The 23639-nt window shown below is 37.0% G+C and overlaps 1 protein-coding gene across 3 annotated transcripts in view; it reads right to left on the bottom strand.

Annotated features, from left to right (window-relative positions):
• Positions 1-1981: 1981 nt before the first annotated feature.
• Positions 1982-23639, bottom strand: part of ROCK1 (Rho associated coiled-coil containing protein kinase 1) — an 87091-nt gene continuing 65433 nt past the window's right edge. For 2 of the 3 annotated variants that reach the window (XM_061448695.1, XM_061448696.1), the window contains 11 exons: positions 21800-21965; positions 20120-20213; positions 19650-19738; positions 19139-19327; positions 18428-18593; positions 10685-10755; positions 9922-10010; positions 8503-8581; positions 8122-8383; positions 7099-7306; positions 1982-3477 (listed from right to left, as the gene is read on the bottom strand). In XM_061448695.1, coding sequence (XP_061304679.1) covers positions 3474-3477; positions 7099-7306; positions 8122-8383; positions 8503-8581; positions 9922-10010; positions 10685-10755; positions 18428-18593; positions 19139-19327; positions 19650-19738; positions 20120-20213; positions 21800-21965 — 1417 coding nt within the window. In that variant the 3' untranslated portion in view covers positions 1982-3473. Of the gene's footprint in view, positions 3478-7098; positions 7307-8121; positions 8384-8502; positions 8582-9921; positions 10011-10684; positions 10756-11288; positions 11338-18427; positions 18594-19138; positions 19328-19649; positions 19739-20119; positions 20214-21799; positions 21966-23639 lie in introns of those variants that run through there. The other variant, XR_009742582.1, reaches the window with a different exon arrangement.

Below are 23639 nucleotides of genomic sequence, written 5' to 3'. Positions count from 1 at the left end.
CATGAGCCCTGACTTGCTTCTGGGTCCAGCATTGGTGGCTGCTGCTGAATCCCACTTGTGGGAGAGGCTACATCCTTTTTTCATTATCCAGGCTGTTTTGCTACAGCTAACTACTCTTATCTTTTCCTATTTCCTTCAGCAGGAATAGGGGGGCTTGAAGAGGGAATGAAAGAGAGCAGATTCGGGCATTCTACCACCATTAATGAACTTTTAACCTAATACAGGAATCAAAAATGGAAAAAAAGGTGGAGGCAAGTCACCAAAAAATGATCATGTAAGAATTTGGACTCCTGAATTTCTCAGCCAGCTTCACCAGCATGACGGAAGCCAGGCTGATTTATACTTAGCTTTTCATAGCTGATACACTGACGTCTCTTGATAACCTTCTGGCACTGTATTAGGTGAGAGTAGGCAGAATGTTCCTGTGAGAGGAATTGTTACTGACAAGGGTAAAAGCTAAGCAAAATATGAAGGCAAGAGCCAGAAAAAGTGGAGCTGCAATGAACATAACAGCACACTGATTATTTTTTTCTGAATGGTAAAGCTGATGCTTGCTAAAATAATCCCCCCCCCCCCCATCTGTTTACACAGTTAAATATCTAATTCAGAAAGTCAGGTATTTCCCTGATAGAATAGCTATTCCTGTAGATAGGCACCTTACTTACAGTAAACAAGTGCCAACATCAGCCTACCGGAACACATAAACTGTAATTTGCATGTCTAGACTTTATTATTACAGCATTTTAGTTGCAAGTTATCCCAGACATGCAAGTCAATGTAATTTTACACTTCATTATGTCTTTTTTCCCAAGCAAAATCAGCATTTAAAAAGAATTGCAGAATTTCAGCAGCGCTAAAAAGCTATGGAAATGACAGTGTGTGCCAATCTGCACAGTAAACCCATTTTTTCCAAAGTCCTTCTCTCTTCCCACTATCCATAATCTATTCAGAAGTTTTTATGCTATTTTTGAGACTTATAAAATATGGAACTATAAGATAGGACTTTCTTTCTTTTTTGTTTAAGAAATTATTCAAGCAAGAGTGTGTTTGCATTTAAGAGGTAGCCAGTTACCCAAAGAGGAAAGCTGAAAAACAATCCAAAACTTAGGCTGCATCTAGAGAATGACCTGACTATAGGCCTTTTCTACTGCTCTAAATTTCCTACAGTAATGTATGTATTTAAGTAATAAAGTTCTATAATCATCTTACTATGTTATTTTCCCTCTGGCTATGTGATAGGAGATTAAAGTAGGTCATAATTATCCCTTGTATTGCTTGGCAAGCTAACAGTCAGCATGACCTGCGATCTGGAAGGTAGCCTTTAGTGTGCTCCAACCACAGCTTTGAAACTGCTGCCATTTCTGATAGAGCAAGCTCAACACAGAGGAACATTCTGAAATCACATCACCTGCTTCTATTTATCTGTACTGTGACCTTCAAAGGACATAGTCACTTGCATGTAATTTGTCCTTACTGTTCCACTGTTCTACAAGCCTTGGTGGATTACCCAGGTTGATTTATGGACAGGGGGCTTCATGGGATGCACAGGCTCTTCCAAAGAAGAAAAAAAAAAAGCCAAAGCCAAACCTCCCCGCAAGTCTCCACCAACAAAACCCACCCCACAAAATTTTCTGTCTTTTGATCAGGGTTCCCTCCCCCAGATAAGCAGGATTTCTGGAGCTCCAAACCTACATCATGGAAAGTGAAGCAATCACAAGGCAAGCTCAGGGTGGGTGGTGGCTGAATAATAAATACAATCTAGGCTACTAGAGCAGGCTGTGAGAATAAGGGAATGAAAAAACTTACTTAATATGGCATTTACTTACTCATGCAGAATAGTAAAAAAATGTTTCAGAGGCCCCTAGGTGTTACGTTGCAAACACACCTTGAACTAGGAAGCTGTTGTAACATCCGTATGCTTGGAAAGATGTACAAGCTGCAGTCAGGAGAAAACACCATGCCAGTCGTTTTCAAAAGGGTGTTTCCATAAATTACTTTATTTCTCATTAAATGAGCACAGAGTCATTACCATATTAATAACAGATATGTTTATTATTACATATCCATCAGTGCGGCTTTCAATACCACTTGAAACATGCAAATCGTCCTAAGGACGAATCAGTTTTCCAGTGCTTCTTATTTAATACACAACTGCAAAGCCATTATAAATTACTGAGGAGGTATTTGGTTAAGAAATAAAATAAAATACCATATTGCCCATACCATGAATGTATTCCTGCTACAAAGCAAGAGTCTGACAGCATTCACTGAAATTCCTGAATTACCCAGAGCGTTTTGTGTTACATGCTTTCCTGTTATTTTTCCCTGCATTGCCTATACATCGCTTGGCTTAAACCCAAATCAATCTTTCTTTGTATGAGGAATTTTCATTCAAAGATTGTACTTAATTTAGAAAATGCATCTACAATACTTAAACCAATTAAAATTCAGTAAAAAACATGGATATGCAATAGTTTTTTAGACCTTTCCTTTGTTTAGTTTTAGATTTCTACATTTATTGACATGGCAATAATACAATTATCTCAAGGCACTAAAAGGACAATGTAAAACCCAGTAAAAGTGTTCTAACAATAATTTACAGTTCAAACAGTGCATATATTTCATAATGTTTGTTAACTTAATGTACGTTATCACTTAAAATTGTAAGGCAATACATTACACAGTTACAGAAATGATGTACCCCAAAATACGCTTCCAAACTTGGTGGTTCTTTTTACTGTTAGTTTCTAATGCCTCTAATAGAACAATAATTCAGTATGGCTTGGCAAAAATGCATAGATTAAAGGCAATTACTTGTTTTCCCCCCTTTACAAACCTGCTGAAATCAGTATTTTGTAAAGCATAATGCAAAATATTTAACACTTTGATCCATTCCATAGTAGGTGGTTAGCAATAAGGCTGTTAAGAACTCTGCAGTGAAGGCACTGAAGTTCAAGTGATAAGGCTTCATTTTTAAGCTAGTTCTGCAGTCTTCAAGATCACAACTTTGAGTCTTGAAAGCAATTGCAGTCCTTCTCACTGAGATACCTTTCTCTTCTACTCCATTTTGTATGCTCATCTTGACATAAATAGCCCCTTCACAGGGTGAATAGTCCTTTTCTTTCACTGATGCAAAGAAAGTTGGCTGCATTCATCATGATTGACAGGCTTTTTTTAAAAAATCCAAAAAGGCAGCACCTTTTTTATACACCTAGCTAAGCTTTATTTGCTTTAACTTGCATTACATAGTAATAATTAATCTAATCTACCTTTAGGCAAACCCGCAATTAAACACCCTCAGCGTGCTTTTGTGCCAAAGCAAGGAGGAGACAATAATAGCAATCTTAACCCTGAAGCCTGTGATAGTTACGTTGAAAGGAACAACAGCCCGTCTGCACTGCTCTGTGTGGTTAAAAAAAGCCCTGTTTCTCAGACTGCATCCCATGATTTCCCAATAAGCACTGTACATGTGGTTAGCTGGAATAAAGAAGAAAAGAGACAATTAATTACAAGTAGCAAAAAATTAGCTTCACAGAACCAGTGCATGTTTGCCAAGAGCTCCAGTGAAGGAAATATTTTACATTAACAAAATACTCTTTCAATTGACATGGTATAATGCTGAGATCATACCTACACAATCTTCCACAAACTGTTCTTTGTTTCAATCAATATGAAATAAACACAGAGGTCAGACAGATGACGATATTACTGCGGCTTTACAAGTGAACAATTCAGCTAAACAATCATGAGTGTATTCATGGCAAATGCAAGGTGACCCTCTTCCACTTGCATGACAAGAAAAGGCTCTATGGGGCTAAAAACACACACACATGCAGTTGCCAGAGCTCATCTGATACACAGGAGTTTTGCTTGTTCAGATTTGTTTTTTTTTAAGCATGTAATAACTTGATCAGGCGCCAAAGTCCAAATACATGAAAACAAAATTTGCCAACTGTGCTGGTACGATGGTATGAATTAGCACACTGTAAACTACAAAGTGTAATTTCAGGTCTAGAAGCAGTACTGCAAATGCTAGCAAGTTCATCATGAAGTTCTGATTCATATTTCTTAGCAATAAGTTATTAAAATGGGGAATAGAACTTAAGATGAACTTTTATGTGAGGGTCCTTTTAATGGTCTAATACACCTCTCCATGAAGTCAATGAAATGCTGCCTACTGACTGCAAAGAAAGGTGGATCAGACCCAAAATGTCTCAAAGCATGTGTCAAAGTCTGTATCCATTCAATAAAACAGTTAATGCCTGCTTACATGGTACACCTCCATCACCAAGATCAAGTTCTGCTACACTGTTTGACAAAAGAACAATTTTCAGGTACTTAGTAAAAGCTAAACATGTATAGCCCATACAAATCATCACTGCTACTCTTACTCCCACATATGCAGGGTGCAGTGCACTGAGTTCAGAGAAGCCTTATCCAGAAAGGAAAAGGGCCCACTGTTCTACACATCACCTTCCTAACCCAGGGGAGCATCCTCCTACTTACCTGTCCTCAGTTCTAGCAATCACTGCACTTCTTAGCAGGCTGATTCAATCTAGCTTAGAAAAATAAGTTTACTTTTTTTCAGACAGTCAGGAAACTGAATTATGGACCTTCATGGAAGGGTCCAAAAGAGATAATTTCAAGCACTGACCAAGGATCAGTGGCTGCAACTCTAAATATCTAAATGTGAAACAGAGGTATGCACTATCGTTACCAAGTGAACTCTATCTAGATAAGGTTTGGCCAGGAGGAGGGAAGAGTCTTGTGTACTCAATAACAGAGGATGAACTCTAAAATGTACCATCATGACCACATCTTCCAAGTGTTGTTTCAGATTATTCCCATTAATGCAGCTTCAAGATGCACATAAATGGTGTAGTAAAATAATTCTTTCCAACACCACTGGCTGGTTGTTTGGTTTGAGGGTGTTGGTTGTTTTGTTTGGTTTTACTGTCCAAGAATGCTGCCTCAACAAAAGATTTTCAGTTAATTTGAAGTCTTTTCTGTCATGTTGACAAGCATTATTTAAGTGTCACATTTTAATAACTTCATATTTTAATGAATTCTACATTATCAGTTCTGTTTGTTTCCCAGAATTGACAATGGAACAGTGATTCAGTATCAAAATCATTCCACCTAATCAAGTACCATCGTAACATGCTGCTTCTTTCAGACTTAGATGGTCGAAGACTCACTGAAAAATCTTACTAGTCAGGTACACAGCTCTTTAATCAGTCATAAATACTTCTGTTATCTTTATCTGCCTGTTTAAAAGGTTTGCCTTTAATAACTGGTTTCTATAATCCTGAGTATTGCTGAAATAAATGTATCATATGATACATAAAACCACAGTGTTTTTCTCAACCACAGAACAGGAGTACTTCAACAGTCCTCTTGGAAATAAAGATGATGTTAAACAACAGCTATTAATGATGCAGATTTTAAAATCAACAGGTGTCATTTATATCCAAAATACCTGGAGTCTAATATTTTTCAGCTTATCTTGGAAAATTGAGGACTGAAAGAAAAGTAAGTTTGGAAACACTGCTAAGCTTTTGGAAGTTGGGAGAAATGAGCACCTTGTAGACAAGACAATTTAACAAGACTTTGTTGTACAAGTACACATCAGGTAAATACATAACAAACATGACTGAACCCCCTGAAATTAGCAATTACCAATTTATCTTTATTTGGTACATACTAATGCTACTTTTTAGGAAGTAAACTCTGATTTTACAGTCATTCTTCTTAACCCCAGTTTATCACCGGGTGCTTTTCCAGCCCACTCACCCCTGTTTCAATTGCTTTTACAGTGAAGACTGTAAGGAAAAACTTCCCTCTTCCCAGGAAATCTCCCCACAGATCAAGTGCTTCTGTGTTTCACAACTTCGGCTTTGCCAGTGTCAAAAAATGTCAAATCACATCATGATTCAGTTATGTTCCTACTATTTGAACTATAACCGGCAAACTTAAGACTTTGTTCCCTGTTTGTGAACATGGCTTCTCCTCCAAAATACTCCAGCACAGCTACATGTTCTTAGCTGCTGGTCACAGATTTCTTTTTATGTCCTTCTCCTCATGCTGTTGCACTGGTTATTACCTCTAGCACAATACTGCCCACAACATCACTGTTTTTTATATTGTCAGCTTTGTATTTGAGACCTAAATTAATCTTCCTGGATGAGATTATCTTGAGGGCCTTCACTGAGCATGTTAGTATCTCAAAACTATGGTCACTTACGTTTCAGTGTTAATTATGGGGACAAAACATCAGCACCCTTTGTATCTTTCAGATTTTTTTCCCTACTCTCCTCTGCAGGAGGATGCTTCATGATACACCCAGTTCATCTTTACATGCCAATGCTTGCTTTCTTTGCACTTGATGCAAGGAATGTTTGCCAGACATTTATTTTGGTAGCCCTGCCAATCTAGGAAGACTCTTTCACTTCTGAAACATGAAGTGTCCACTTTGTACTGTTGACTCAGTTGTTTATTCTGGGGGAGAGGAACACGCATACTGTATGAGGAAGCTAATGCACACTAAAATTCAGCTTCCACTAACCTAGCATTAAAAGCTGTATTTTAAATTTTGCCCTGGTTAATGCAGTCACAAATAGCTTACAAATATAACTGCTGGGATGGGAGAAAGCAGGGAGTGACTAAGCAGGGAGAAAAAACGGAATTAAGCTGCTTCACACCAAAATAAATGGCGTAACAACAGAGTGAGAATTTGTAAGTTTCTCATTTCAGCCCCATCCGAAGATTTCCAGTTTATACAAGTTCTATGAGTCAATCCATGAATGACTACGTAGATCATTCATTGCTCATACATCTACCGAGCCTCGCCTTTAAACAGAAAACAATGCAACCAGCTCCTTCACATGCATTCGCAGGCCAGGCACCTTTCCAGAATCAAGGAAACTTAGGGTACCTTTCCAGAATCAAAGAACTGATACAGTTACCGCAATCTATGAAGATTTGAGCAGAGATTTAGATCAGCGGTTCAACAGTCGTAGCTATGGAATTATTTCACAACTTCACATTAAATAGGATTGACAGACATATTTTTAGCAGCTTTTGTAGTTTCTCTCTCACCTATTTTTTCCAGAAGTATTTTTAACAACTTTTCGGAATGACTGATTTGCTGAGGATCTTGTAGACATAGTTCTAGGAGAAGCACGAACAAAAGTAGATGGTGGTGTCTTAGGGATCTTCTTTACTAAATGAGTCACCCACTTCTTCTGTTCATCTTGACAGGATGCCAATAACAGCAAGTCTCTTGCTGAAGTTACATCATAACTCACTGTAAGTAAAAGGAGGAAGACAATTCCATCAAAACTAGGACTCATTATCAAAATAAGAATTATGACCTGCCAGGTGTGCCACTGGAAAGAACAACAGCACCTTTATACATACTTGTTTTGGATTTGCTTATCCATTTCCATTTTGTTTTCAGCAGACAGCAGGGGAAATTATGTATATAGTTTTCTTCAATATTTGTCACTCTGCATTAATATTCTTGAGTCTAACACTGATAGTCAAGAAATGAGAAAGCTTACACTAATTGTAGTCTTAATACACTGAAAAGTTGTGTGGGTGCCTTAGGGTGAGTTCCAGAGTAGAAACTTAAAGGCTCCACTTCAGAAAGAGAAAACCTTTACTTAAATCTATGAAGTGCCTGAAGTACTACTCTTCAAGGGGTTAACACACCTTGGTGATGTGGCCACTGCACTGTCCCTTGTGGGGCCATGTGGGCCATGTGTAAGTACAGAGAGAATGGTCTGGGGACCAAGGAGCTGCCCCATACTTGGGCACAAATGTCTGGAAACCCTTGTGCTCTCAGGGCCCTCAGCAGAGCCATGTCACTCACACCACCAATGGCCTCCCAACAGAGGCTTCCCACAGGTGCCTGCTCATATGCATTGTTAACACTTGTATTTTAATATCACCTTTCACATCTAAAATTATACAACTAAGGAGTAGAAAACATTTAAACTCAAGTGTTTCTATCTGCCTCCAACAGTTTAGTAGGTTTACTAAACTATGCAGAGAATAGAGAACTCAAAACCCCATGAGTATGTAATATATACCTTGTATTACTATATACCTTACTCATACCTTTGCATGGTGCAATTAATTCCTCCTTTTTATCCAAGTGGTCTCTGTGGCACTTTACGTGGCATCTTCGACATTCTAGGGCAGCAGGGGGTTTAAAGACATGCCAAAGGGGTTTGGCACAGGCCTCACAGTTGGCTGGGAAGTGGTATAACGTTGGAATAAATTCATGGCCTTTGTGATTCAGAAAATTTGTCTTCTCTGCTGGCTGTACTGGTTCTACCTCCAGCTCCTTCCTGCATTCCCCCTCATTAGCATAGAGAATCTGAAAGAGAAGACTGCTGTGTTACTGTTGAAGCTCCATGTATTTTTATACACTTTTCAAAGAAGCTGCCAAACTTTTTCAAGCGGTGTAAATAGAAATGAGAGTACTCTTCTTTTTACCTGGAATATTTTAGGAATTTCTTCAGTTTCAGCTCTATACACATCTCCTTGAGTTACAGGCCGGACATGGAACAGCTTACTAGATTAAAGAAATATGATTCAGAAAATGCTGAAAGGCTAACTGTGCTTTTAAAACAGTTATCAAAGTGCTTTTTAGTTCTTATAGACCTTGTTTATGTAAGCATTATGATAGAATTCAAGCTGTAATGTGACTTTAAACTAATTCATAAACGATATAGATCTTGTCTTCCCAAGTAAGACCAAAATATTTCATAGCATGGAAAGAGGGTTATCTTACAATGGGTTCAAGATCCATCATGGCAAATTTACATGTGAAAAAGACTTTCAAATTCTTCCTCAGAACACTGGGAAGCCTGATTATTGCTAGAAGAGCTTACTGATAACCCTGTGTGATAACCATATGAAGTCTAGTACTACTCAGTAATTTATTTGTTTTTACTGAATCATGTTATCAGTTAATAAATAATCAATGCCAGAGCACCACAAAAAGGCAATCTGGGGCACCAGCTGTTTAAAATGCTATAAAACTTGGAACAAACATCATTTTATACTGGGTCAAGACTAACTCCATCTATCCCAACATCCTGTTTTCAACAGTTGCCATAACAGATATTTATGAAAAGAGAGCAAGAAACAGCTCAAAGAAAAAATAACTCTTTTCCTGGTTACGAGCAATTGGCAGCTTAAGCACTTCCTGAGTTTGAGATTCCTTCCAGACCACTGTATTTGTTAGTCACCGACAGACCTATTCATGAAATTCAAAACCTTTTTTCAATTACTACTCTATAAGGTCCATAATGTCAATCAGCTGTTCAAACATCAGAGTCATGTATCATCGATGGGCTTCACTGATAACTGACACAGTTCTCCTCATGTATAACCAATGTAAAGGGATCACAATTCATTTATTTTGTCATTCTAGACTGAAACCATCTGGAAAAGCTAGAAATGCTTTGGGCTTGATCAACATTGAGTCTTTCTCAGACAGCAAGAAAAAGGTATGAGGCAAGGGGATGAGAACTGAAATCAGCTGAAGCAACTGGAAACACCTGTCCTTACACTGAATTGTAACAAGAGATAGGTCCCTCACTATCTCTGACCCTCCTCTCTCATAACGAGGTTTTCCTTTCTGTAAATTCAGACCAGTGACTACAAACAGTGCCACACTATTGTGCATTTAACTTTTTTCTAACTTTTAGCAACAGCAGGCCAAAAAAAAGTAGTATCTTCTGTTAACAGCATCTAAAATATAGTTAAACAGATGTTTTCCAAATAGTATGGGAAATTACAAATTATTTATGGAATTTTGATTCCAAGCTTCTAGATTTGTTATGAGTTACCTCACATACAATGCACTTTTACCAATTTGTATCCAAAATTAACAGTAACTTTACTTACTCTATATCTAGTACCATGGATGGATTAGACTGATCCTTGTCCTTTTCATCATTGTAGAACAGTATCTTTTTACTGCTCACCACAACATACTAGGGAAATAAAGGATAAAGCCAAGTTAAAATCGCACTGTGAGTTTTAGAGCAGGAATGGACTGCAGGCCCTACTTCCAAGAGAATTCCCAAATGCTGAGTATGCCTGCAGTGTCCACCCCCCAACCCCAAAAAGCCCAAGGATGCTGTCTTCAACCTAAAGTACACAGACACCCTTCCAGAGCTGCTCACAATCGCACAGAATTACAAACATTTGTTCATTTGATGGGAAAAAAAAAGCAAGATGCTCAGAAAGTTCGTAACCAATACGCCTTAAGATCCAACACCTCTAACCTAAGCATTTCCCAGTGAGTTCAAGACTGTAAAATTCTCTACTCTGCTGCCAAGGTGAACAAATAGCTTCATTTTCAGTAACATGATTATAAAGAAGCTTACTCAAAGGACAAATGGGATTTTTAATGGTTCCAAGATGACCACGGTAAAGCATTTCCTCACTCACCTGTTGTAAATTTGCACAGTGATTTACTACAGTAATTTACTACAGATTTCACACTGAACTTGAATTTTCTTGTTGGCTTTCTTTTTTCTTCAGTAATGTAGACACACTGAATTACTCTAATTTGTTTCTTAAATGTGAGCTGTAAAACCATTCACTGTATGTCTACAAAACTTCTCAAGGGTGTTGAGGAAGAAAAAACCCCCTCCATTTGTACCTGTTTCTTCCAGCCATGCCGCTTTATATTTCCTTTGTTTGGTATTGAAAGCCAGCCTTCAAGTCTTGATTCTGTTTTGTTTTTTTTTTAAAAAAAAAACATATTAAATAATGTTATATAATTATAATAACAAAGCAGAACAGCACAAAAGCAAGCTATTACTAGAAAAGAAGATGTACTACATGCAGTAATAGGCAATTACCTATTCAGCAAAGCAGAATAAAAAGCACAGCTAAATAAAATGAAGATATAAGCATTTACTTCATGCTTAATCGCAAGCTAACATATGCTACAGTTGCTGCAAAATAAAGTGAAGCTGTTTTCCTTGATGCCAAAAGCTAACACTGTATGTAAATAGTTTGCAAGGAGCCAAGCTGTAAAGACTTCACTTCAAAAATGTGTTACTGCTTAAAAGGAGGATGATTAAGAGATTTTTCAATATAAACACAATTTAACATTTGGAAAGGCTACATGAAAATACTCAGCAGGAAGATGCACAGCTAAAACAAATCAGATCCACAATTTCCAAGGGATACAAAAAAAAAAAGGAGAACACACAAGAGCAAGCAAAGTTGCAAAGTTACACGGGTGTCCCGTTACTCACAGAAGGTAAGCATAGGAGATAAATAAATAAGGAGTGCAGGAAGAATCAACTAGATATAAAGAATAAGAGACAAGTGTTTTACTCAAATTGTCGGTAGACAATTTTCCAAAAAGTAATGTAATAGCGTATTTTCCTGCCATAAAACTACTGAAATAATTTAACAATTATACAACAAAGCATCAAAAGAAAACTAGCATTCTGCCTATTGCAACTCAGTGTTTAAACACTCTCCAGCTAGCTGATACTGGGGTTTGAGAGTTCTTTTAAATTCAGAAGCCAGGTAATAGCAGTAAAAAGCTGTTGTGATTCCATGAACCTGAAATTACACAGTAAAGAGTCTCACAATTTTGTAAATGTGAACACAGTAATCAGATTTTCACTCCATAATTATAAAATTTCACAATTGAGAAAAAAACTTGTACATTTTTAAATGTTGTGTGTGTCGTGGTTTAAACCCAGTCAGGCACGACACTTTTTTTTTGAGAGCATGAGACTCTTAATCTCAGGGTCGTGGGTTCGTGCCCCACGTTGGGCGCCAAAAAAAAGTGTCGTGGTTTAAACCCAGTCAGGCAATTCGTTCGCTCACTTCCCCCCCTTTCTTACCCTCCCCCTGCTCCTGGAGGGACAGAGAGGAGAATCGAAAAGAATGCAACTCCCACAGGTTGAGATAAGAACAGTTTAGTAACTAAGGTATAACACAAATCACCACTGCTACCACCAATGATAATAATGATAAAGGAAATAACAAGGGAAGAGAATACAACACCTCAGCACCAGCCGACTGATAACTCGCCCCCCTCAGCCCGACCAAGCACTGACCGATACCTCCTCCAACCCTGCAGACTCCCAGCCCTTCCGGCTAACTCCCAGTTACATCCTGGGCATGACGTGCTGTGGTATGGAATACCTCTTTGGTCAGTTTGGGTCAGGTGTCCTGTCTCTGCTTCCTCCCAGCTTCCCCTCCTCCCTGGCAGAGCATGAGGCTCACAAAGTCCTTGGCCAAACCAAAACATCACTATCAGTTCTGCTCCCAGGCCGAAAGTCAAAACACTGCACTGCACCAGCTACCAAGAAGGGGAAAAAATGACTGCTACTGCTGAACCCAGGACAGTGTGATTCTGTGAATGCACCTTTTACAATAAGCTGAACTGGCAACACTGAAAATTTCAAAAACATTAAGTTAGAATCTCCCAAAACATCTTCCACAAGTATGTATGTAAGAAGGAACTACTGAGTCCTTTCATTCTTCAGAGATAACTCCAAGCAAGCTCTGAAAATAACATCCAAATATATATATTTAAGATATTGTCCATACACTTTGTTTTGTAAAATAATGAGACTAGCAGCCTAGCCTTGCATAAGGCATTAAAATTAGGCATAACCCCCCCCCTTCCAGCATTAGCCTGACAGGATACAATATTTAGAAGTGGACTGCGCTTAAAAACATAGAATCATTTCCTACAGAAAGTAACTTCACATATTTTTGGGATTGCTGAACTACTGAAATTCTCATTGGAAGAAAGGCATCTTAGCAGAACTCATTCCAGTACGAAAATTTCCTAGAAAAATGAAGGAAATTTGTTTCCCTGCCTCTCATATCTGCACAAGAACAGTGGGGAGTGAGAGTTTCATCCCCCCAGGCTCTTCCCCAGTTCTTGATATTCAGTAGCTTTGGAAAAGCAAACCTATTTCCTTCACAGCATCACAAATGATACTTACCCTTATTTTGAATAGCTTTTACATCAAGAGAAGATTCTTCAATTTTTAGAAATTTTAGAAATATCCTAAAACTCAAGTCCTTCATTGTAAAAGAACTAATTAACTGCTAATAGAGAACATCTGCTAATAAAGAACTAATTAACTGGTAATAAAAAAATTGCTATGTAGTTCAAAAGGAATACAGACAGAATGGATGATGGTGATTTGAAAGGAATAAGTACACATCTGTCAAACTGTGGTATATGAAAATCTGGAAAGATCCAATAATAGCAAACTTTAAAAGATGCACCAGGTATTATGTTGCTTATAGAGTCAGTTTTTCTTAGTTCACTTCTATTTCATCACATTCTGATAGAAATTTCAAAGGAAGTAGAAAGTTGGTGAGCCATTACAAATGAATTGGTTGACATTCTTTTCTGCCTACTACAAATCTATTTTAGTAAGCAAATTTTATTTGCATGACAGATGATTTCTGAGCTGCGAATAACATTCTGCAGTTGAAAATAACAATTTATGAATGTATCACAGCTAACATCCGTCTGGAACCAAATGTACTCTTGAAAGGGTAGATAAGTCCTTCCCTTCCAACCTCATCATAAAGGTTTGTCTCAAGTAATATTTATAGTGTATTTTAATCTCCCTTGACAGAGTTAGCTAGCAAAACTACAAATGTTCATCTGGCCATTTCACAAATATTTGAACCAGAAAAATAATATTTATGAGTATTCTGATTAAGTAATTAAGAAAATATGGGCTATCTAGACTATTAAAAAGGTTCTTCTATTCTTGTCTTTAAAAGCAGGCTCAAAACTATTGCCTGACAACATCCCTGTATTTTGGAAAGAATCCCAGAATAGATAGTTCATATTTTCCCAATCCAGCTAATCCAAGATAGGCCTCAAAAATATCTGATAGCTAGCTGGACCTGAAAAGAATATGAAGAAACGATTCCATAAAAGCTACAGATGTTAGAATTATCTCTGAATATATATAAAAATGTGGATTTGCATTCTAAATATCTTCATGACTAGTATTCGTATTGCCAGGATTCACTGTGAATTCAGTATGATAAATTTGACTTCTAACAGTAAGTCTTCAATAGAATCACAAAAGACAACCATGACTATAATGATTTATGAAACTTATGAGCTAAGTAACATAGGCGCTTTCATGAGCAGTAAAGCATCTTTTTCCAATGTTCAAGAATTCCTACGCCTCAGACTCTTCCATGGTAACCACATAACTAGAGATACTATCTTGCTAATTCTTCCAGTTTATCCTTCCCTCTGGATTCTTTCCTTCCTCAGGCTGTCTTACTATAATTTCACGTGTATCTCACCAAGGATTGCTGGCTGGAACTTGCTTTGAGGTTTATTCAGGTGATAGCTACTTGCAGGTGTTTCAGAAAGTCCTATGTTTCATATTCCAAAAAAAACTATGGGCTTAAATAGTCCATGTTTATTATTCAATACTATTTTTGTGTAAAATATGATTTATAACCTATGCTGTAAAATATTATGCACAGCAGTTAAACATGCAGGACAGCTCAACTACTTAAATTATCTTCCCAGTCAGATGAAAAGAATTAATTTATAACAAGTGCCCTATGACAACTAGGACAAAATCCTTTAAGTTCCTGATTAGGGTTTGTCTTGACAGAGAAGAATTCTGTTTACAATCATGTAGGCATTCAGATTTCCTAAGTCCAGCCAGGAGGAAGATACATTTCAAAGGCATCGATAAAAAGCAAGTATTTCAGCTGTTTCAGCAAGGACTCTATTAACATTGGAGACACAACTGAGACATGAGCTGCTATCTGAATCAATTATCAGCACCTCTCATATGAAGACAGGCTGAGAAAGTTGGGTCTGTACAGCCTGGAGAGAAGGCTGCGTGGAGACTTCATAGCAGCCTTCCAGTATCTGAAGGGGGCCTATAGGGATGCTGGGGAGGGACTCTTCATTAGGGACTGTAGTGACAGAACAAGGGGTAACGGGTTAAAACTTAAACAGGGGAAGTTTAGATTGGATATAAGGAGGAAATTCTTTCCTGTTAGGGTGATGAGGCACTGGAATGGGTTGCCCAAGGAGGTTGTGAATGCTCCATCCCTGGCAGTGTTCAAGATCAGGTTGGACGTAGCCTTGGGCGATATGGTTTAGTGTGAGGTGTCCCTGCCCATGGCAGGGGGGTTGGAACTAGATGATCTTAAGGTCCTTTCCAACCCTAATCATTCTATGATTCTATAATCAGGAGTGTGAGTTACAAAAAATGCCTGGAACTGAATACAAGGAAAACCTTCGTCCATGTCATGATCCTTCCCATCTGAAGAAGCAAATGCCTGAGAATAGTCTGTATTGTCTAAATGACCCAATCCCTACCTTGAGAGTACCTAAGTGGCCTTGGGAGCCACCCGAACTTGAGAGGGTTTAGTTCAGTGACAGAGAGAAACCACCTCCAAGTGAGGTGCAGCTGTAAGGTGTGTTACTGTGTAATTTCTCTGTATCTACCACCAAATATCTACCACAGAAAAAAATTACCTCTTAAACAAGCTGCTTTTCAAAGTGTTCTGAAAGAATGTCTATGTTCAGGCCACAAAAGTGATGTGAACTTAGCACACAGCTGAAGACAAACAACTTCATAGAACTGAATTGCAGCAAATGAGCTGCTGTGGCATGCCACTTTTCTTTTTGAAGACTAATGACTTGGTTTGCAGAAAAATAACTACGTGCCGGATAATTCTCTTTCATGGTATACTTCTACTTTGAAAATTCTTTTTTTTTTTGTCCTCACACTACTAGTGCAATCATTCTCTACCCTCTACTTGGCTCTTTAGCAAATATGTGAAAACTGACTATATATACCAATGTCACTTAATCTCTTTTAATTTAAAAAGCAGCAGCATGTAAGGACATGATCTAAATCTAGACAAGTCTTAATAACACGTATTAGAGGTCCTAACTATATGACACAGTACCACCATCAGCACAACTGCAGTAAAAAGCTGAGGCATGTGTGGAGAAAAGAGCAAGAAAGAAGACAAAAGAAATGAAAGGCTATTAAAAAAGAAATAGAGGGGTTATGAGTATAGAAGATGAAGACCACAAGAACTTCCAGTAACTGTGATGTTCTAATTAACAATGGAGATGATACTGCGCATACCAAAATTTTTGCCCCCAAAACTGAAGTGGCAAGTAACAGTCATAATCAGAAGCCATACACATCTCCAGAGGTGAAACTGAAAATAATGGACTGTAACAAGCAGACAAAAAGAGCTTGTTCCTACAGCCTTCCTAAGATCTTGGGAGACAACAAGGTCACACTGACATACTACTGCCTTTAAGAAGAAAATGGAGAATCTGACTGAATTCCTTTTTCTTGATTAAGTTCTGACTGGAGCTTTCAGTTTTCCTTCTCTGTCTTCCTCAAATCTGGCACATGGAGGCATTGTGTGTTTTCAGTGTAATACACAACAGCCATCAAGCTGAAAATGACTGATAAGAAAAGTAAGAAAGTTCAAAACTATCCTCTTATGTAGAACAAATATAGTCTGTTTTCTTGTAGAAAAAACTGAAGCTTTCAGTTTACAGGAGGTCTGAAATTTTCAATAAAAAAATATGAACTACAGTGTTCTTCATTTAGAGACACTATCAAATATTATGCTTGATTCCCAATACTAAATTGAGCACAGAAAAAACACTAAGTAAAACCCCTCTGATTTCTTTTTTTTTTTACCCCAGATAAATGGAATGCACTGATAATTGGCATCTACGAGAAACTCCTGAGAAATACTGACAGTTCAGAAATACCAGTGGGAGTTTCCTAGCAGGTGACAGCTAAGAATAAAAATGTTCCTTCACCAATCTAGTAATTCTAAGAATTCCCAATACCGAGTTCTGATGGAAGTCTCGTCCAGAAGACATCTTCAAAAGAAGTAAAACAGACATTTACTTTACAAGATGGCAACTGCCGGAGTGTTTTACAGATCAAAATTCAGAGAGCAAAACACTTCTTGGACAGAATGGAAGCTGTGAAGAAAAGACTGTATCACTACCCAAATAAAATCTATTCTAGAACAGATTTCACTCAATTATGAACTAAAAATCTAAAAATACACTAAGGGGAAGAAAGGACATGAAAATAGACACAGAAAGGAGTAACTACATAAAAACATACGCTAAGTCTGGTAACCTACCTGAAATTTCAATCACTCTAAGACCCCTGGAAAAACTCTAGAATGTGGCAATCTGAGCAGCATGAAGTGCATTAACAGGAAAACATGATTCTATTTACTTTTATCTGATTAATTGTCCACTGAAGTCTTAAAATACCCAAAATAGTATTCTATTTTTGTATGCTTGAATATATTTTTCTACAATAAAAATCAGACTGTAAATCTGTAAGTCAATTTATTAATAACTTCATGATGAATTATAAAATTACTTAACTATGCAAAATATAAACCTAGCTCCAACATCTGGAAATTGTTAAGCACAGCTTATTACCACCGAACATTTTTTCCTGTATCTAGGAGATACAGAAGTGGATCACGTGAAAGTACTAACTGATTGCACTTTTCAAACACTGGGGAGGAAGAGATCACTGATCAGTGTAACACTGGGTCTCAAAATATAATAGAATCATAGAATAGTTAGGGTTGGAAAGGACCTTAAGATCATCTAGTTCCAACCCCCCTACCATGGGCAGGGACACCTTACGCTAAATCGTATCATCCAAGGCCTCATCCAACCTGGTCTTGCACACTGCCAGGGATGGAGCATTCACAACCTCCCTGGGCAACACATTCCAGTGCCTCACCACCCTAACAGGAAAGAATTTCCTCCTTATATCCAATCTAAACTTTCCCTGTTTAAGGAACTGACACGACATGGAAATGACAAACTACATTATTATTTGTTCTTGTTTTAATTTGCTAAATCAGATCTCCATACAACCATAACAGCATTATGAACATTCCTTGATTATTTTTCACATTGGAAATTATTGCCACTTGTCACACTGGTGCTACATGACTGTAAGAACAGACAAGATCAAGGCAATTTTGCATTCAAAATACAGTCACAATGTTGGAAGAGCTGGCCCTGTATTCTGCTCACTGGACACTGCACATTGTATTCACTATATGCAAACAGCAGCAGATGCAAAGATATTCCTTCCATGAAAGTGAATAAAAATTATGCTGATGTCAAGCTATACAGTGGGAAGTGTAATGTGGAAAGAAATTCAGACTTAAATATAAGCAGCTAAGCTATGAAATAAAATATAAAAAATAAGGAAGTGGATAGGCAATACTGGAAAAGAATGACAAAAGATTTTAAAAGGTATCAACTTGTTGGAAACGGTACCTTCTGAAATTATGTGTATGCACAAAGTCAGGTCGTTCAAATATGCTTTTCTCTTACCTGAAAGATTTCCATCTGTTTCATCTGGCTGGAGGCTAGCAACACTGGTAGAATCCATTCCTTGCTGAAGGTCCAAGATTTTCCTTCGTAGTTGTTCTATGTCACTCTCTTTACTATCCAGCTGCATCTGGAGCTCATTCCTGTATGTAGATTCTTCTGCTAGTTGCTGTATGTATATACACATGCATAGTTACTGTGATTTCAAAAATATGACAGCAAAGTATTCTGAAAACTTATTACTTATTTTTTATATCTCTAGATGCTTTTGATAGCATTAACATAAATTATTATTGTATAATTTTTTGTTCAGCCTTGGAAAAAAGTTAAATATCAAACATCCAGCAACACATTCAAGTAACACAGTCTGATTAACTCTTAAATTACCATTTGTTTTGCAAAGGAGATCAACCTGCAATTAAATAAACTGCACGAGTAGTACAAAAAACAGTACTTTTTTTTTTTTAGTTTTCATAATGTATAACTTTTTCATAATGTGTAACTTTTTATAACTTCCACAGTTAAGAATTTAGGAAGAGGAAATGAATGAGAACAAGCACAGCTGCACATTTGTTAAGGTCTCTGCCTCACTAGAATTCTGCAGCCTAGAACATCTGGAACAGAAGTTGCTATTTTTTCAAGCAGACTAGGAGCTGTACATATTTCCTGTGGAGAGAATTCCACAACATGACAGAAATATTAAGATGATTTTACCGCTTGCATTTCATTGACCTCCTTTTGGTATTTCACTACCATCTGATTGAATTTCTCTTTTTCTTGATTAAGTTCTAACTGAAGCTTTCGGTTTTCCTTCTCTTTCTTCCTCAAATCTTGCATGTTCGCTTTCTTTCTGTCTATTTTAAAATCTTTCCGGTTCATTATCTCAGCCAGTTTGTTGACAGCCTGTTAAGAAACAGGAAAAGCAGTAAGAAAAATGCTAGATGCAAGCATGTTTCATACAGAACTTCTAAGTTCTTCTAGTTATAGGATTCAATCAAACAAATTTTCACCAACATAAATGACCCTTACTTATGACAGTAAGTCATGAAAATGAAAAGTACACAACATCAAATTATTCTTTCAACTGTATTGATCAAGAATGCATATTATACACCATGGTTAATATACACTTAATCTCAAAGGAACTAAGGGTTAATTATACAAAAAAAACATTGAAAATCTGATCTGCAAAATAATTGTTATTAAATTGCATTAAAAGTTATACCTGCGTCTTCAGAGTTCTTTCAGTGTTAATGCTCTTCTCATAATGCATTCTAATATTATTGATTTCCTCTTCTTTTTTTATTTTGTATTCTGTTAAAATAATATTCAACTTTGAGGTATTTTAGGACAAAGTATTTCTAAGCTTAATAATTTCTACAATTTCATCTATTTTTCCTCCTCCATATTCCTGTTGCATCACTTGATGTGTAAAATACAAATACAATAGCAATAAAGGTTACCAGTTTAATGCTACTATAATGATGGAAAATGACCAGAGGGATATATATATCAGGAAGGCACCAAGATGAAATGCTAAAGACAACATAGATATTTTTCAAGATTAAAACAATGACTATGATTTTTTATCAAGCCCCAAATAACAGGGAAGATAAACAGCAATGTCTTCCCCCATTTCCCATTTTGCCACATATGCTTCATAACAGATGAATTAAAATTTCAAATACGACATACCTTCTTCCTGTTTCTTAATTTTTTCACTGATCTCTGAATTTTCCTTTGTTATTAAATCAACATCTTTGGTTAACGTATTATTAGTTTCTTCCAGCTAAATGAAAACAGACACATTTTAAAATAAAGAATTCTTGCCATCAATTCTAAAAATATTTATAATACTATTAAATGCCCTTAAAACTCTAACAGCCATTTGATTGGAACACCTTCCTCAGATCGTATATAAAAAAAATCTGCTTACCTTTCAAACTTGAGTTTTAAAAAAAAAAGTAGTTCTAAGCTGTCTTGATTTACCATAAGGCTCAAAATACACCTGTCCCAGAAAGAATTCTTTTTCTTTTTGATTACCTTTGCAGAGCTGACAACAGTGCACTACGGAAATGAAAACCCAACTGTGATAAGATTAGATTGTTATTGAATGCGGAAATTTCCCATGAATTTCTGGTACTTTGGAAGAAGTAGTACCTAGAAGCCTGACCCCCTGAATACAGACAGAAAAGCAACTGATAGATTATACAACTCTAGCATTCAAGGCTAAAGTAGATATATGGCATCTGCTGCCATATGTCATGTATCATGAAAAATAGGTATAAATTAGCATAGTAAAAGAACTAAATTTGGAGTAAGTCAGAGCATACACAGGCAAATATGTACATAGGTTTACAAAATAAAGACCAGAAAGGAAAACCATTACACTCTCAGTATGTTAGCTGCCACAGTCAGGATCACTCTGTCAGCCACTTAAATACATATTAAAAACCAGACATAACTGCATTCCCCAAAAAAGGTTTTGCTTGAAGCCTATAAAAATTGTGTCTGACAAAATTATTACAATATCTGAAACCAAAAACCATACTGCCAAGAAGGTATTCCAGTCTTCTAAATGCTTCTCAAGAAATGGTGGCAATCCGGAGATTTCCAGTTTATCAAAGAAACATGTAACAAACACAATTTCTGCTATCTTCAAACAGAGATACAGTATCTATAGTAGCGCTAATAGAAAACTTTAAGCAACTGATGCAAGATCAGTTACATCTAGAGCTTGCTGAAGTGTTTTAAAGAATCATAGGGGTGTAAAAAATCTCCATAGCTGATGCTAAATGGGAAAAAAAACAGTAAAAATAAAATAACTATACTATTTAAATGTCTTTAACTGAAGAGTTTCATCAGTCTTGTACTAATACACAACAGCTACACTATGAAGTACCATCAAAAAACAGAGCTTGGGGCTTGGTGGGGTTTGGAGTTTTGTTGGTTTTCTTTTGGGGGGGGGGGGGTGTTGTTTGGTTTTTTTTGTCCCCCCCAATTTTTTTTTTAATAGATTACACGTAAGAAACTCAAGACTTAAGTTATTTTACAGTAAGAGTCTCTACAGCTCCACAAATTTACAAGATTGAAATAATACATTGGGCAATGACAAGAAGTGACCAAAAAAGGCTTAATAACTGAAATAATGACATTCAGTTGATTTTCATTCTGGCTTCACCTCAGATGTCATCAAGTCTACGTTTCTTTGGGAGTTCACATGATGGGATTGATATGTTGAAGGTCCCAAACAAGTCCAAAACTTTAGTACTTATCACTTATGATGACAGGACTTCATAAATTAAAATGGAAGCATAATTTTCTGTTTTCAGCTGGAAGATATATATAGATACTAACTACAGTGGAATAATTTACCCTTCTGATGATGCTGTCCTTGTCAGTCATTTCTTGCCTGTGTCTTGATGCTGCTTTTTTGCTTTCCTGACTTAGTTCAAAATACTGTTCTTCAAGGAGTGCTCGTGCTAACCGCTCCGACTCAGCTTTGGTTTCAGCTAAATCCAACTGGGTAGCGAGCGTTTCTCTGTAAAAAGAACATGAACATTTTGTTCTACACAGAACATTCAATATTTTCAGGAAGACTAACAAACCCAAATTATACCACTCCACCGACTGTCATTAACTTAGTTTCTTAAGAAAAACAAGATTTACAAAAACACACTCTGTACTGTATTTTTTGATGGTCCACACAAGCTACAGCAGCAAGTTTACTATAATTCAATTAAAATTCCAATCCTCCATGAAGCACCAACCCTTAGGAAAGCAGGTGTGACAAATTCTCCTGCCTCTGAGGAATAAAAAAAAAAATTAAATTGCATGTACCGTGCGGTCCATCAAAAGATACTTAAACCTATCAGTTTTATCTGTTACTTCAGACAAGATTACTGCTCATGAAGATGTATGCTCCACACCATTTTAACAATAATGAAAACTGCACAGTTTCTGAAAATATACAGTGGTTCTCTAGGCAACTTTTTGCAGAAAAGCTTGCAAATTCCATCTGCAGCTTGAGAGGCAGGGGCATTAACTTATGTGCAGAATTTCTTCAATACATACACATCTGATCAGCTCAGCGTACAAGCTGAACTTTCTTGCTCATGCTTCAAGTACCGGCAGAGCTCTTTATATGTGTCTCCAAAGAAACCCACACAAAGCACAGTGACCAAACTAGCACCCAGGAGTCAGATGCACCCAGCAACAGGTGACACAGCCCACAGCATGCAGAGACAGAAGTGGCAATCCATGACTGCAGTATGGGCTCATGACAGAGGCCCTTTCTGCACTGCAAAATGAAAAGATATTTACACAGTGAAATACGTATTGGAGTCCACTGATTTGATACACCTGTAGCAGATACGGGCCTCTACTACAAAAAGGTAACTGCTGAAGTATACCTTTGTCACAATTCCCAGGGAAAAAAAGGAATCCATAAAAATAAGAAAAAAAAGAAAGAATAAAAAAAAACAAGGAAAAAAACCAAACAAACAAAGGAAAAAAAAACAAACCCAAAACCACACCACCCTCCCACCTCCTGCCTTTTTTTCTTTTAAAGTTGGACCCTACTCCTGAACAACTTTGCACAGACAGGTGTTTTCCTCCTACATCATTTCTTTCTCCCTTCCTTTACGCATCGAAATGCGTCATAAACACTGTACGTAACATCCTGCTGATGCTCAAGTAGAACAATTAACACAAACTTCAGAAGAAAGAAACTCGTTTCATTCATAAGACTACAGTCTCCTTCAGAATCAATACATATTAAATTAATAAATTGGAAAACCAAGCTTAAATTTTTTGCATTATTTGCTGACTTAGAAAATGGTGCATCGCAATTAATCATTGTTGGATTAACTGGTTTTCTGTAATCGGAAGTGTACTAAACCTAGAATTCAAAGTATTTTCATTACCTTTTCCTCGAATTATTTGCTATAGAAATATAGTAATTACTAAGATAACACAATCAAATAAAAAGGTTGTTACACAAGCAAGATGATTACCACAAATTGGAACGTTTTTTCAAATTTCTGCATCTGAATTCTCAGACATCATCATTCCCTTTCCAGATATTACATATGGAGTCCAAAGCAAATATGAATAACCATATTTGGCTTTGTAAGTCAGCATAGATAAAATTCAATGTATTTGCCATTTTACAAGGTATTATGGAACCCTTTTAAAGACCTGACTTTTTCTAAAG

Source organism: Pezoporus flaviventris, unplaced genomic scaffold, assembly GCF_033815535.1.
Source record: "Pezoporus flaviventris isolate CSIRO_AGI_PZ_B2104156 unplaced genomic scaffold, CSIRO_AGI_Pfla_v1 ptg000007l, whole genome shotgun sequence".
NCBI classification, from domain to species: domain Eukaryota; kingdom Metazoa; phylum Chordata; class Aves; order Psittaciformes; family Psittacidae; genus Pezoporus; species Pezoporus flaviventris.
This window is presented reverse-complemented; position numbering and strand designations above follow the sequence as displayed.